Genomic DNA, 15,680 nt, shown 5'->3' with positions numbered 1-15,680 from the left:
ATCTGAGCTCTTGGCTTTATACAGTTACCTCAACTAAATATGACACAACAGTTGTATTGTGGCACATCAACTTTGCTTAACATTTCACTTACTACACTCAGCTGTATTAAAATTTAATTAACAATTGTGAAACCCTGTCTGTGGCCTTCTATTTTGAGTTTAACATTCATTATCCTTATCAATAATTAAATAATGAGCCAAAGCCCTAGATAAAGAATGTACAGTGAAACACTTTACATATTAGTCGATAAATGACAGAATAACATTATAACAAACTTCATCTGAGATAAATGAAACACTTTTAGTACACATAAATATCCATTCAGCTCTAAATATTAGAAAATAGGAACATCCATTTTTTATGTACAGCTGCATATTATGAAACATTTTAACTAGTTAGTTAGGACAACAATAAACACAGTAATGTCATAAGTAGGAATTGGATTGTTCTTGGAGTAAGCTTTTCCAAAAGTACATTATTTTAGCTATACACAAAATATTTTGTACAATGACATCACATCAGCAATCTAAGGGCACTATTCACTTTACTCAGAACATTAGCTTTGATACCTCATACTGTAACAAGCAATGCTCAAGTTTTCTTCTTCACTAGATGCACTACACACAGAATAAATGAACAGTTCTTTTAGGTTCAGTCATAGGTATTTTAAAGCTCATCCCGAAGTCTTTAATTTAACATTTGCCATTAATAAAATGCTACACTGGATGAATTACCTGAAGCACATATCAGAAGTCACGAATTCTTCTATACACTGCCACAGAACACTGTTCATACTGCTTTACTCAAACTAATTCTGAGATAGCTCGTTTTAATACATGTCATACAGTCTCAAGTGGTTACTCAGCTGCTTGTCACTTCTTGTAGTTTTGTAGCAGATTAAATATTAACATTATGACCAATGGTGAATAATACTTAATAATGCAAACTGGTATAGAAAGATGTGTTTATGTCACAGTGGCACTATGTAGGGCATGAAATAAAAGTCCCTGTTTTATAAGTACAATTGGCTGTGTCATTCATCTAGATCTATGCCCATCAGGTCTCCTTGCAGCCGCCCTTTGTAACGACAGCATACTGTCACACAAAGAAGACGTGCTGCTAGTCGGAACTGGGGACTTAGTGCCACTAGTATAAGAGATTTCCAAAAAGAATTAAGTATTCCAAGCCAAACAATTCCAAAATGTAAATATGGTATCTGAATCCTGTTTCCTGTAAAATGTTCATACAATTTAATTCCTGCATATGGTGCCCATGATAACCAGAATACTATCACAAGCACAAATGACACAATGTGGCTTGGGTTAGCAAGATTCTCAGATAGTGCACTTGCATACTCTTTATCATGGATGGGAACACCACTACGTAATTTACGCATGGTGGAGAATATGTAAGAATATGTGTAAATGATAGTTATGAGACTGGGGCCAAGTACCAGAATGGCAACTGTAACAGAATAAGCTGCCATATTACTCCAGTCAAGCACACATATGTAAGCATCCTTATCAAATGTTGGTTTGTTGACACCAAGCAATGGCGGACAACACAGCATAGCGGCTGACACCCAAGTGAAGACCATCCAGCAACGACAGCGTGTTTTTGTCTGCACTGTTTCATACCGAAGAGGTTTTCTCACAGCCAGGTAACGGTCAACGCTGATCCACATGAAGGTGAACACGCTCACACTCCACAATGTTACCTTGCAAGAGAAATAAATGTATTAGTGCAATACAGTTTTTCAGAAACAAACAAACAACACACACACACACACACACACACACACACACACACACACACACACACACACCATCTATCATGTGAGAAATGAGCTGCAAAAGAATTTCATTGAATGTGGTACATAAAATAAAATATATATGTTATTATGCATAAATTATAAATACATTCTATTATAATGAGCAGGATCTTTGTTAAGAGGAAAGCTACCATTATGTTATATTAAGCTGCAGCATTTACAATCTACAACCAAAGGTGCCAAAGAGATAACAGTAATGCTAAAATTCTGTGTAAGTGTCTGATTCTCTTCGAAACATTCTGCACAAGAATTAACTCATATCTAGAGCATTTTTCATGCATCATCTTATAATAATCATGGGGGACTATTATTCCAAAAGTATTTTATATGTTTAAGGAAAATAATATTTTTACATTATGGGCACAAAAATGGTCACCCTTGTGCTAACAGCATGTAACTTCTCTGCAAGTCTGTACTGTTTTATTAGTCTTGGAATGAATAAGTCTGCAGCACTAGACTGCATCACTGTCGAACCCCTTCTTCCATAACAGCTCATGTGAATCAGCCAGATTGCATGGTTGTTATAGAGTTTTTATCTGGAAATGAGTTTGGAAGAACTAGCAATTAAGGCTTTGCTTCACAGTGAAGTTATTTTGAGTCAGTATATACCTATGTTTCCACTCTGGCATGATCAGTCATGTAAAGTCAATACCTGGATGACTAGAGTGCCCACAAACTGCCAGGAACCTATAGGAAAGTGTGTGCTGACAAAAAGCACCCATCTGACTTTGGAAGAGAATGGTGTAGCAGACTGATTAAATTGTTACATATCGTTTAATGGCTGTTTAGACCCCTGAAGATGCTGTCCCTTTCCATTTGATTCTCTTTTCAGTGTGTACTCAGTGCAGCCAACTAGCCGCTCATCCAGTACGGGCATTTATCTCAGCCACTACTGCTCACACAGTGCCCGCATTCTGTCTACAGGCAGCTAAGCAGCCCTTTCCTCTCTCCCCAAAAAACTGCCATTTATAATCACTAATGATATTCCACACATATACCAGAGTCAGGGGTTAGAAGCTGTCTTGTTATAATGTCCATTAGCCTTTTAATTGTTTATAATGTATATATCTCGTTGTGTGCACACATTTCCAACAAAATTTAAAAGCAGCAGGAGTCAATAGTGCCAGTAGTAGGCAAATATCTACAACAGCCAACCAAAACATCACACAGAACCTTATTTAAAACAGTTACAACCTCTTTCCAACTAAGATCTTTCTCCCATTCTATCCAGTTACCCCTCATAATTCTATGTGACTGAGTGTCTCCACCAACTTTCTGACATCTTTGCATACAAACCACACAACCATGATACCATCCCAGAAGTCCAACATGACCTCAAGCAGCTCCCAAAGGCCTTAAGTCCATCCCAAAACCTGACACTTAAATCATCTCACACCAACAATCTCCAGCTCTTCTACCTTTTACCTACTCCCCAAACTCCACAAATAAATCTACATTCAAGACTGCTCATTACCGTCATTGGCTCTCTATGGCTCCTGTCCCATTACACCAAACTCATTGTTAGTTGCTGTGGATGCAACATCTTTGTACACCAACACCCACAAGCCCATGGCCACCATCTTTCCCAACATTCCCTGTTAACAGACACACCACTCTTTCCTTATCTTCCTGACCCCCAATTATTTCACTTTCAAATACCAAATCTACACACAAATCTATGGTACTGCCATGAGTACTTGCATTGTATGCCAACTTATTTATGGGCCATCTAGAGGAATCCTTGCTCTTCAGTCAACACTTAAAGCCTCTTGTTTTTGGACGACATTTTCATGATCTGTACCCACAGCAAGGACAACCTTCTCTCTTTCCTCAACAGTCTCAACACCTGTCCTCAAATCGACTTCATCCGATCCTTCCCTCAGTCATCTTCCTAGATGTCGATCTCCACCTCTCAAATGGTCATAAAAACAACTATCAAGATCATGCACACCAAACACCAACAGTACTCCCATTCTGGCAGCTGTCACCTGTCTCTTTCTGACAGCCTTGCCATCTTTGGATGCTGCATCTGCAATGGAAAGCAGTAGTTGTTTAAATATACTGATAATATCACCAGAGCCTTACTGACAGACAGTACCTTAACCATAAACAAATCTCCCATGCCATTTGCTCCTCTTACACCAGTAAACCTGTTGACCAGCCACCAACCAGCACTCCTCCAATTATCCAATCTCATCCTGACCTTGAAATGCTCAACCACATTCTCCACCAGGGCTTTGACTACCTACCTCTCGTCTTATTCTGATATGAGGAATATCCTACCCCAAATTCTAACCACATTCCCCAAACTAGAATCTCGTCATCCACCATACCTACAGAATATTCTTGTCCATCCCTATTCCAAGTGTACTCCCAATCCTGCGATCCATGGGTCATTTTCTTGTGGTCAGCTCATCCACCAACTCCTATTGCAGTCAAGTCACATGCATTTCCTACCCAATAAAAGGTAGAGCTGTGTCTAAAAGCACCAGTGTTATATATCAGCTGTGCTGCAATTACTGTACAGCATTCTAGGAGGCAAGACAAGTAACAAACAGTCTACTTCAATGAATGGTCACTGCTGAACAGTGGAGAATTAAACTTGACCACCCAGTAGCTCGACCTGTTGCACACCACAACACAAATGAGTTCAACAGCTCTTCACTACATGGGCCAGGGACTACTGATGCTGTCTATATGATAGAAATAATAATGTTAGTGAAAGAAGACTCTTAAAGTTAAAGAAAGGAATATGCAAAATCATAATTATAATACAATTCAGAACAGACTTCCTTATGTTCAGCTGAAGAATGATATTGGCAGCAAATAGCCCATATCTTGAGATGACAGTACTTTGTAATTCACTGCCAAATGAATCAAAATCATTGTCTGGCATAAACTTAAACACTTAACTGCTATCAAATGTCTGTCAGACAGCTGTCGAACATCCTGGTGGTCATCCCTTTACTTTCCAGGGGCATATCAACTTTTACCTCAGTGTGCCTTTGAGCTGGAGTGCTGGCTTCTTGCTATGAATATGGGGAGGCATTCACACTATTTGACCTTCAGTAAATCCACAGTAAAGTCACCAAGGCATCTGGCAGAAGTACTGTATGAGCCACATGATTATTTTTTGTCATACATGTTTATATCCGTATTTCGCATTTATTGTGACAATTGTAGTTTAATATATTATGGTTATTATTGACACAGTCTTGAAATTGATTTCCACAATATGGAGTCTCTAGCAGGTCCATCTCACCATTCAAAACAGCTGTAACAGACTGGTTATTCTCAACGAGTTCTGAAAGTAAATGAACCAAACTTTGAAATGTATCTGGAATAAATGATGACTGAAGTTTTGGATGATATGTGATAGAAAGTGATTATAAGAAATCAAAACAGGAAATGGATGATGATGATGAAGAAGATGATGGAACCTAGGATATACAAACAGTGAAGATTGTCTAAGTAGAAAACAGTAATATTGCTGTAATTTCTACTTTTGTGGTGTGGGAAACGTGGTATGGGAAACTGCTTCACATGGAGATGAACACAAGCACCAACTAATGTCAGTACAAGACAAATTAACATAATGTTGCAGATTCCTATCCTACAACTCAGGGCTAATGCCTTCACAAAGAATCCAGATGTTGAACAAGTACGAGGGTCTACGTTTTATACAAGACATTTTAGATAAGGTTCTACATTGGTCAAACAATAAAACCAGTAAAAGAAAAGTACTATCATATCTTTTGTACATGATATTTGATGTTTGTGAACTGAAAGCTTTTGCAGGCTTCACAGCAATCCCCAAATCTGGCAATGAATACACAGATAAACTTTTCTCTATGGGGGGAAGCAGACATGACATTTTTCACAGTACTGTAAGAAAAGGTTTTTTTTCATATTGATACTTCTTCAATTTGAGAACCCAGATGACAGGAATGAAAGGAAAAAAAAAATTGACAGCCACATTGTTAACCAGATTTATTGTGAACTGTTGGCTGTGTTACTCTCCTGGCTGTACTAATTGTATTGATGAAATATTTATGCTTTTCCATGGTCGATGTAGATTTCTGATGAATCTGCCAAGAAAATTGGTGAAATATGCATTAACAATAGCGTCTATGATAGAAACCAGGAAGCTGTATTTATATAATGCCTGCATTACGACCTGTAAAAAATGTAAAACTTATCAGCAAAATGTGAATTTATCCTCAAAATTCTCCAGAAACTTTGTTTCTGTTGCTTCATTGTTTATGAAGACAGGCAAATCACAGAAATAATAATTAAAAGTTTTATTTCTAGATGTTTGAGAAACATAGGACGGTCCACCTTTTTCGGAACATCAGATGCATGTTTTCTGGATTTTCTTCTTGATTATCAATGATTTGCTGTGTTTCACTTTCATATGACTGACAATATGTGTTATAACTAGTTGAGATCAATAAACAAATAATAAGTTAAGACAATATTGTATAATTCAGTAGTAAACTTCTGGAGTCTGACAAACACCTTGATACTAGTTATGTTACAAAATCGTATGATATAAGTTAAGGGTTAAAAAGAAGCATGAAGCATGGCTTCTACTGAAATGTGTATATAAGATGGTACTGACATGAAATGTAATGACAAACTTCCTTAAATGTAGTAAAGAACTATACCTTTGCATGTAATATAGAATGTATAACTTTTGTGTACAAATAACATCTATGTAAACATCCTGATATTGTCCATGCATGTAGTAATACAAGTTATAACTTAAAATAAATAAATCTTTGAGCAGCTTGTCTCTAATCTCTTGTAAACCAGTGGATGTAGTTGTACTGAAATTCTGGTGAATTGGTTTAAATGTTTTCTAAAGATCACAAGGAATAGTTGGAATCGTTAATATGTTTATACATGTTAAGCAGAAGACACACTGTGAGATACAAAGTGGAGCATTTATTTATGAACTGCTGAAACAGAAACAATTGGACACGCAAACAGCAAAAATTAGATAGGGAATTAGTCAGATATTTCTTATTTGTGTCTTTTAGCTTAATGATATTATGTTTCAATTTCCTTGATTTTTCTCGTATGACAATATAACATGTTAACATAACAATCTATCATTGAAATGTAATCCAGGATGCACTGTTCATATGCATACTGTCACTTCAGTCAACTTTGAAGTAATGTACCTGGATGCCTTTATGTACTTAATCAGATGGAGTAATCACTATGAAGGCAGTTACTTAGGTAGGTGTTTTCAAATATGAATGAATTACACTGAAGCACCAAAGAAACTGGTATAGGCATGTGTCTTCAAATACAGAGAAATGTAAACAGGCAGAATACAGCACTGTGGTCAGCAATGTCTATATAAGACAACAAGTGTCTGGCACATTTGATAGAATGGTTACTGATGCTACAATCAAGATTTAAGTGAGTTTGAACATAGTGTTATACTTGGTGCACGAGCAACGCGACACAACATCTCCGAGGTATCCATGAATTGGGGATTTTCCCATATGACTATTTCACAAGTGTACAGTGAATATCTGGAATCCACTAAAACATCAAATCTCCAACACCCCTGTGTCCCGAAAAAGATCCTGCAAGAACGGGACCAATGACAACTGAAGAGAATCATTCAATGTGACAGAAGTGCAACCCTTGCACAAATTGCTGCAGATTTCAATGGTAGGCCACCAAGTGTCAGTGTGCAAACCATTCAATGAAACATAATTGATATGGGCTTTTTGAGCTGAAGGCCCACTTGTGTATCCTTGATGACTGCATGACACAAAGCTTTATGCCTCACCTGGGCCCGTCAACATTGACATTGGACTGTAGATGATTAGAAACATGTTGCATGGTCGGACAAGCCTCGTTTCAAATTGTATCAAGTGAATGGATGTGTACAGGCGTGCAGACAACCTCAGGAATCCACAGACCCTGCATGTGAGCAGGGAACTGTTCAAGCTGGTGGAGGCTCTCTAGTGGTGTGAGGCATGTGCAGTTGGACTGATATGGGACACCTGATATGACTAGATACGACTCTGACAGGTGACATGTATGTAAGCGTCCTGTCTCATCACCTGCATCCATTAATGCCCACTGTGCATTCCGATGGACTTGGGCAATTCGAGCAGGACACTACGACACCCCACATGTCCAGAATTGCTACAGAGTGACTCCAGGAACACGGCCACCAAACTCCCCAGACATGAACATTATTGAGGATATCTGGGATGCCTTGCAACGTGCTGTTGAGAAGAGATCTTCACCCCCTTATACTTTTACAGATTTGTGGACAGCCCTGGAGGAGTCATGGTGTCAGTTCCCTCCAGCACTACTTCAGACATTAGTCGAGTCCATGTCACATCTTGTTGTGGCACTTCTGCGTGCTCGCAGGGGCCCCAGCTGATATTAGGCAGATGTACCCATTTCTTTGGTGCTTCAGTGTATGTGGATTAAGGGCTTGATACTGTTTTATCTTAAAGCGTGGCATCAGTTCTTTGTTTGTTTCTAAGACAGGTGCAAAATTAGCTTCATAAATAAATTCTGAGAAAATTTTAGCATAATAAACATATTAGAAGAAAGAGGCCCAATGCATGGTAGAGATGGAAAGAGAATTCTGGTCTTTTTGTTTTGGAGGGAAAAACCACTCATGAAAAATAATAATTAAGTATAAAAATTAATGCCTACAACAGTTTAACTACAGGAACAAAAATCATTAGGTAAAAAGTTTTGAGGAATAGGTTTTGATAAAACTTGGAACATGACATGATGGTCAACAAGCCTGATAATGCATCTGATGAGATAGAAAATTTGTAACATTAAAATACACTCAGTATCAGGAGTGGCCATAAAATGATAACTAGATCCTTCTATCATACACCAAACTCATCTCCTGATGTAACTGAAAACTTTAGAGAAAACTTCAGTTCACTTGTATGTAAGTCCCCAATGACACTGTAATCATTGATAGAGACTTTAATCATCCAACTATTGCAAAATTACAGTTTTGTTAGTGGTGGATGTGATAAGACATCCTGTGAAATGTAATTATTTACCTTCTCTGAAAAATACCTAGAACAGGTAGTTTGGACCCCACTCATGATGGAAATATATTGGATCTAATGGTAACAGACAGACCTGACCTCTTTGAGGATGTCCATGTCAAAACTGGTACCAGTGACCATGACACGGTTGTCACAACGATGATTACCAAAGAACACAGGACAACTAAACAGAAGGATATATACATGTTCAGTAGACTGAATAAAAACTCATTTGTGTTATATCTCAATGAGGAACTTGAAACTTTCAGCACAGGGGAGGAGCATGTACAGGAACTATGGCTCAAGTTTAAAAGAAAAGTTTACTATGCACTAAATAGATACATACCCAGTAGAACAGTTCATAATGGGAAGGAACCTCCATGATATACAGTCAATGTAAAGGAACTTCTAAAGAAACAGAGATTACTAAAATTGAGGGTAGCAAAACAAAAGCTGAAATGCTTGTCCATATTCAGATGTTCCTTTACAAAGAAAACCCAGGAGAATTGCCCCAATTTAATCCTCATACCACTGAAAAGATGAACAAAATAAGTATTAGTGTTAATGGTGTTGAGAAACAACTGCAACTGATAAAATTGTATGAAGCGCCAGGAGCCAACGGAATACCTGTCAGATTTTATACTGAATTTGCCACCAAGTTAGCCCCTCTTCTATAATCTTTAACAGATTTCTCAAACAAAAACCCATCGACAGTTCTTGGGAAAAAGTACAGGTCAAACCCATATACAAGAAGGGTAGTAGAAGTGATTCACAAAACTACCATCCAGTATCCTTGACACTGATTTGCTGTCAAATCTTAGAACATATTCTGAGCTCAAACATAATGAGGTATCATGAACAGAATGATCACCTCAATGCCAACCAGCATGGATTACAAAACCATCAGTCATTTGAAACCTAACTCACACTTTACTCATATGACATACTGAAAGCTTTGGATCAAGACAACCAGGTAGATGCAATATTTATTGATTGCTGAAAAGCATTTGACTCAGTACCACACCTACGCTTATTGTCAAAGGTACGGTCATATGGGGTATTAAGTGAAATTTGTGATGGGATTGAGGACTTTTGGTAGGAAGGACATAGGTTGTTATTTCAGATGGAGAGTCATTATCAAATGTAGAAGTAACTTCAGGCATGCACCAGGGAAGTGTGTTGGGATCCTTGCTGTTCATTTTGTATATTAATGACTTTGCAGGCAATGTTAATAGTAACCTCCAACTTTTGCAGATGATACAGTTATCTATAATGAAGTATTGTCTGAAAGAAGTTGCATAAATATTCATTCAGATCTTGATAAGATTTCGAGGTGATGCAAAGAATGATAACTTGCTTTAAATGTTAAAAAATGTAAAACTGTGCCCTTCACAAAATGAAAAAAAAAAAAAAAAAAAAAAAAAACCTAACAAGAATGTCAAGTAGTCACTGCTGGAATCAGCCAACTCATACAAATAACTGAGTGTAACACTTTGTAGGAATATGATATGAGATGATAGCATAGGCTTAGTCATGGTAGACTTCAGTTTATTGGTAGAGTACAGGGGAAGTGTGATCGGTTCACAAAGGAGATTGCTTCCAGATCACTTGTGCAACCAGTTCTAGAATATTGCTCAAGTATGTGAAACTTGTACCAGATAGGACTAACAGGGGATATTGAACATATACAGAGAAGAGCAGCACACTGGTCACAGATTTGTGTGGTCCATGGGAGAGTGTCACAAAGATACTGAAGAAACTGAACTGGTAGACTCTTGAAGTTAGACATAAGCTATCCAGAGAAAATCTACTAACAAAATTTCATGGACCAGCTTTAAAGGATGACTCTAGAAGTGTACAGCAACCCCCTTTATATAGCTCACATAGTGATCTTGAGGATAAGATTACACTAATCACAGCACGCACAGAGGCATTAAATCAATCATTCTTTCCCTTCTCTGAGAAGAAACCCTAATAACTAGTACAATGGGAGGTAACCTCAGCTATGAACTTCACAGTGGTTTGTAGAGTAAAGATGTAGATGTAGCTGATGCATTTATTTCAAAACAGATATTGAAGATCTATGGAAATTATGATGGGAAAAAAACTTAAAAGCGTGCACTACTTCCTATTGTACTGCTTGAACAATAACTAAATTACTGCAAAATGTAGCATATACATGCAAATTATAATTTTTTGTATCTTGTACAGTTTAGATAAAGAAGAAAGTGAATGTGTGTGCAGAGACAAGGCACATTATTGATTTTTCTTTGAAATGCAATAAGATATTAGCATTGAAAATTGTACAGAAAATGAGGAGGAATCCAGAAGACTGGAAGAAGAGAATAACAGTCCCAATCTTCAAGAGAGGTAAGAGGAAAGAGTCCAGAAGCTACTGGGAAATCACATTGATGAGCTACAGCGAAAAGGAAGATTAGAGTTTAGTGTTCTGCCGACATCGAGGTCATTAGAGATCGAGAGCTATTGTGCAAATATCTTTGAGAAAGTTTTGGGAATATAAATTCAGACAAAAATAAAAGGAAGGATTAGAGAAGAACAATATGATTCCAGTGTAGGATGGCCCACAGGAAATCTAATTTTTGCTATACGACAATAATGGGAACACCACTGTGACAGTGTACATAGATATAGGTATAGGAGTTCCTGGAGAAAACAGGAGCAGGAAAGCAGACTATTATGGAGGATAAGAGAAATGTACAGTGGGGGTGTGAGCTGTGTGAAAGTGGGAGGGCAAGATCAGACCGGCTGGAATAGAAGAATCCCTTGAAGTAGAGAAGTGCACTTTCTCTGATGCTCTTCACTGTGGTGATGTATGAGGGAGTAGGCAGAGTGACACAAGTAACTGGCGTTGGCAGACAGTTTTATAATTTGGAGAAACAAGGAAGAAGTACTGGAGCATTTGGACATATGGAAACAAAGGATATGAGATGAAATTTAGCATAAGTAAGTATGAAACAATGATCACAAATAAGAAGGAGAGAATCACAACAGGAATAACAATTGGTGAGGAATGACTGAAGAGGATGGAGAGTTCTGAGTTCCTGGGAAGCTTAATAGAGGAGAATGGAAGAAACAATAGAGAAATAAACGAGCAATGGAGACAAACAGAATCATTCCCAGTGTTAGAATCACAATATGGAGCAAGAATGTCCCTCAAAACAGCAAAAGGGTTATGCATTGGACATCCTATATCATGATCATGACTTGTTCCTTAGAGACCTGGGTAATGAAAGGCAGAGGGAAAAGCAAAATACAAGCTAGAGAGATGGAATTCTTGAGAAATAGTATTGGAGTGACAATGATGGACAGGTTAAGGAATAAGAGGATCAGCAAATTAGTGAACCATTACAGGACAGGATAGAGAAATTACGGCTTAAATGATATGGATATGTTAAGAGAATGGAGAAGAAGATTCTACATAGAGAGGCACACAAGATGAAAGGGAAGGCAAACAGACCAAGAGGAAGTCCAAGAGACAGCTGGCTGAAAGGAGTGAAGGAATTTGAGCAAAAGAAAGAAGAAAACAAGGGAGAGGCTTTTGTGCCAAATAAACCCAGCCAGTGGCTGAAAACTGTACAAAATGATGATGATGAATACACAGATATCTTATGTGCTTGTACACTCATTAATTCATGTAATACATTTTGTAGATCTCATCACAGAAGTGACCCATAATAGATATGGAATAAGTCATGATATGTATTACCCTGTAAAGCAATTACACATTGCTTCTACAGTAACTACTAAATATTGTTAACAATGAATAACTAATGTTAAATCAAACAATGGAAAATCCAGGATGGACAATATTAGGGAAGGAAAGTTGCTACTCACTATATAGCGGAGATGCTGAGTCCCGATAGGCACAACAAAATGATTCACACAATTATAGCTTTCGGCCATTAAGGCCTTTGTCAGCAATAGACACACACACACACACACACACACACACACACACACACACACACACACACACACACACACACACACGCAAACGTAATTTGCACACATGTCTACTGTCTCAGACAAATGAAACCAGTTGTTGAAGCAATTGTCTGAGACAGTAGATGTGTGTGCAAGTTGTGTTTGTGTGTGTGTGTGTGTGTGTGTGTGTGTGTGTGTGTGTGTGTCTATTGCTGACAAAGGTCTTAATGGCCGAAAGCTATAATTGTGTGAATCGTGAATCTTTTTCTTGTTCCTATCGGGACTCAGCATCTCCACCATACGGTGAATAGTAACTAATGTTAAATATAAATGTCACTGGCCCTTCTCCATTACACTAAAAACCCTGGCAAATTAGTATTTTGCATGAAGGGAGTGGCATGTGTCAATCCATATTACTGATACTACTTTATGCACAATTTTCTGTCTTTTTTTACATATTTATCAGTTATATGAAGACACTGATATCAAATAAAGGGAAATGGTTACTACACACTGTAATAATAAAGTATTCTTTTGTGTAATGTCATTACTCATATTGCTAGTGGGAATCTGAAAACCCAGAATGTAAATATCCACATAGCAGGAGTGGCTAATAAAATAACCTTTAAATTAGCTTCTGAATTTGCATGATGTTCTCTGTTTATCACATTAGGTGTGAGAGCATTTAGTTTGAAATCTTTGTAATAGACTGAAGAACTGTGTGTTGTCCTCTCGCAAGAAATTCAGAGCCCATATTGAAAGAATTTGTATCTTTTATTGCAGTTTTGTGTACTAAAGTCGGTTTAGAAGGTGTCACTTTTAGTTATACATGTTTTGACTTTATATAAGAAGAATGTTTTACTTAGAACAGAGTTTCATTTTTTGTTCATGAATACAGCATCTAATTTTAGAGAAGTAGTGAATAATAAGGTAATCTTTAAACATGTTTAATAATTTGTTGATATTCTCTATCTTTCGTGTGTCATTTCGTAACAGTCTTTGCACTAGACCAAAGAGAGAATTGTAAGGGCCTTCAGGGAAATAATTTTTGTGTTTTGAATTGTGGTTGTGTCTACCATAGTTGATTAGAAACTATTTATATTTGTCATAGTGTTTTACATTTTAAGCAACATATAATGTTTTGTAATGAAAGCAACTTCATGTCTTTTTAGCGAATTTATATGTGATCTTTCTTCCTGATTATCTTAGAGCAGTACAATAACTCCACACCGAGATGCCAAAAGAAGAGGTTCTGCCCTGCCTTTTAGATTTGTAAACTAGGAACTCACACTTGTTTCTGTTCCTAAATTTTTCTACTTTGTGAAATATAGATTTTCCACACAGTTAACACACAAAAAGGTACAAATGTCCACTTTCCTATGCTTAAATAGTGTGTGTGCTAACAATTCAGAATAATAAAAACTTAATCCTACACTATTACCTCAAGATAGCCAACAAGCCGGCAGACAATGTCTCCATACACCCACTGCTGTACAACAGCTGGATATACAGATAACGGCACAATCAGCAAGCCACATAACAGGTCAGCCACAGCAAGTGAGAGAAGATATATGTTGATAACTTCTGTGGGCCCTGTAAATACGAACAGAACAGTCTTAATAAGCTTACAAGTTTCCATTTGTAATGCTAGCTGCAGTATATGTGACATCCATCTTGTCATATGTGTTTCACATTATTCCTATGGGTTGTATCTAAAACACCAAGTACGATATTTTTGTTTCCTTTAATTGTAGATTTAAATTTTTTTAAACTGTGTTAATTATGTCATTCTTATAAAAATTAATTACATGCTGTTAAATATCAGTCAAGGGACAATACATACAGAATTGTAGAATCCATAATACCAACAAGGAACTTTGAAAAGGTTTAATATCGAACTTTTAATGTTGTCATAATGGTGTGAGGAGTGGAGAGTGGGAGTCATGTGCAGGCTGTCAAACAATCATTAAAGTGAAGAACATCATATTGGGTAGCATGTTCAGTGACTAGGTAATGCAGCAGTCTCTTGGCCACAGTTTGGTGGTGGCCATTTATGTGGAAAGACAGCTTGTTATTTATCATGCACATGTAGAAAGTAGCATGATGGTTGCAACTTGGTTTGTAGTTCACACAGCTGCTTTCACAAGTGGTTCTGCCTTCGATGGCAGTAGGACATGCCTGAGATAGGACTGGAGCTGGTGTTAATGATGGGTGTATGTAACAGGTCTTGCACCTATGTCTGTCGCAGGGATATGAACCATGGGCCAAGGGGGTGGGAATACAGGTGGAGCAGGGATGGGCAAGAACATTGTGTTGGTATGGTGGGTATGTGACGAAGCAAGCTGGAATCTTTTTATTTCCTCTCTTGTTTTGCCATCTGCCTCCTTAAATTTGTTTTTTCACATTTAACTTATTACCATGCACATATGTAAGTATAATCTGCATTTTCATAAAAGAGAAAGGTTGGCCCTCAGTTGTATAGAATATAGCACCAGATCTAATTCTGTGCTTAGTTTTGTGTATGTCATCAATTTCCTAATTTATTTTGACTATTACTAGTTATACTTTTGTTATAGGGTGACAACAGTAATTATTTCATAACTTAAATTAAATAGTTGCCTTACAAACAAATATAAATTCTGTACTAATTATAAACATTTGGAAGACGAAAAACTGGCATTCTTTAGGTATTTATTTCGCTATATTTGAAAACATGTTGCCAAAGCCAGCACTTAATTCCAAAGTAATTACCAGTTTTGTCAAAAGTATTGTTTGGTAACTATATCTGTTAATTTTATGCTTTAAACAAATAATTTGGCTTAACCCTTGTGGTAGAAGAAACCGTTAAAAA

At 37.3% G+C, this 15,680-nt stretch overlaps 1 protein-coding gene across 1 annotated transcript in view; it reads right to left on the bottom strand.

Annotated features, from left to right (window-relative positions):
- Positions 1 to 322: 322 nt before the first annotated feature.
- Positions 323 to 15,680, bottom strand: part of LOC124795828 (G-protein coupled receptor 52-like) — a 357,443-nt gene continuing 342,085 nt past the window's right edge. Inside the window, exons 2-3 of the mRNA XM_047259910.1 lie at positions 14,271 to 14,422; positions 323 to 1,718 (exon numbers count right to left, since the gene is read on the bottom strand). Coding sequence (XP_047115866.1) covers positions 1,035 to 1,718; positions 14,271 to 14,422 — 836 coding nt within the window. The 3' untranslated portion in view covers positions 323 to 1,034. The remainder of the gene's footprint in view (positions 1,719 to 14,270; positions 14,423 to 15,680) is intronic.

The sequence above is a fragment of the Schistocerca piceifrons genome, chromosome 4 (genome assembly GCF_021461385.2).
Source record: "Schistocerca piceifrons isolate TAMUIC-IGC-003096 chromosome 4, iqSchPice1.1, whole genome shotgun sequence".
In the NCBI taxonomy this organism is placed as follows: Eukaryota; Metazoa; Arthropoda; class Insecta; order Orthoptera; family Acrididae; genus Schistocerca; species Schistocerca piceifrons.
The sequence above is the reverse complement of the archived record's forward strand: the minus strand, read 5'-3'. Positions and strand labels throughout refer to the sequence as shown.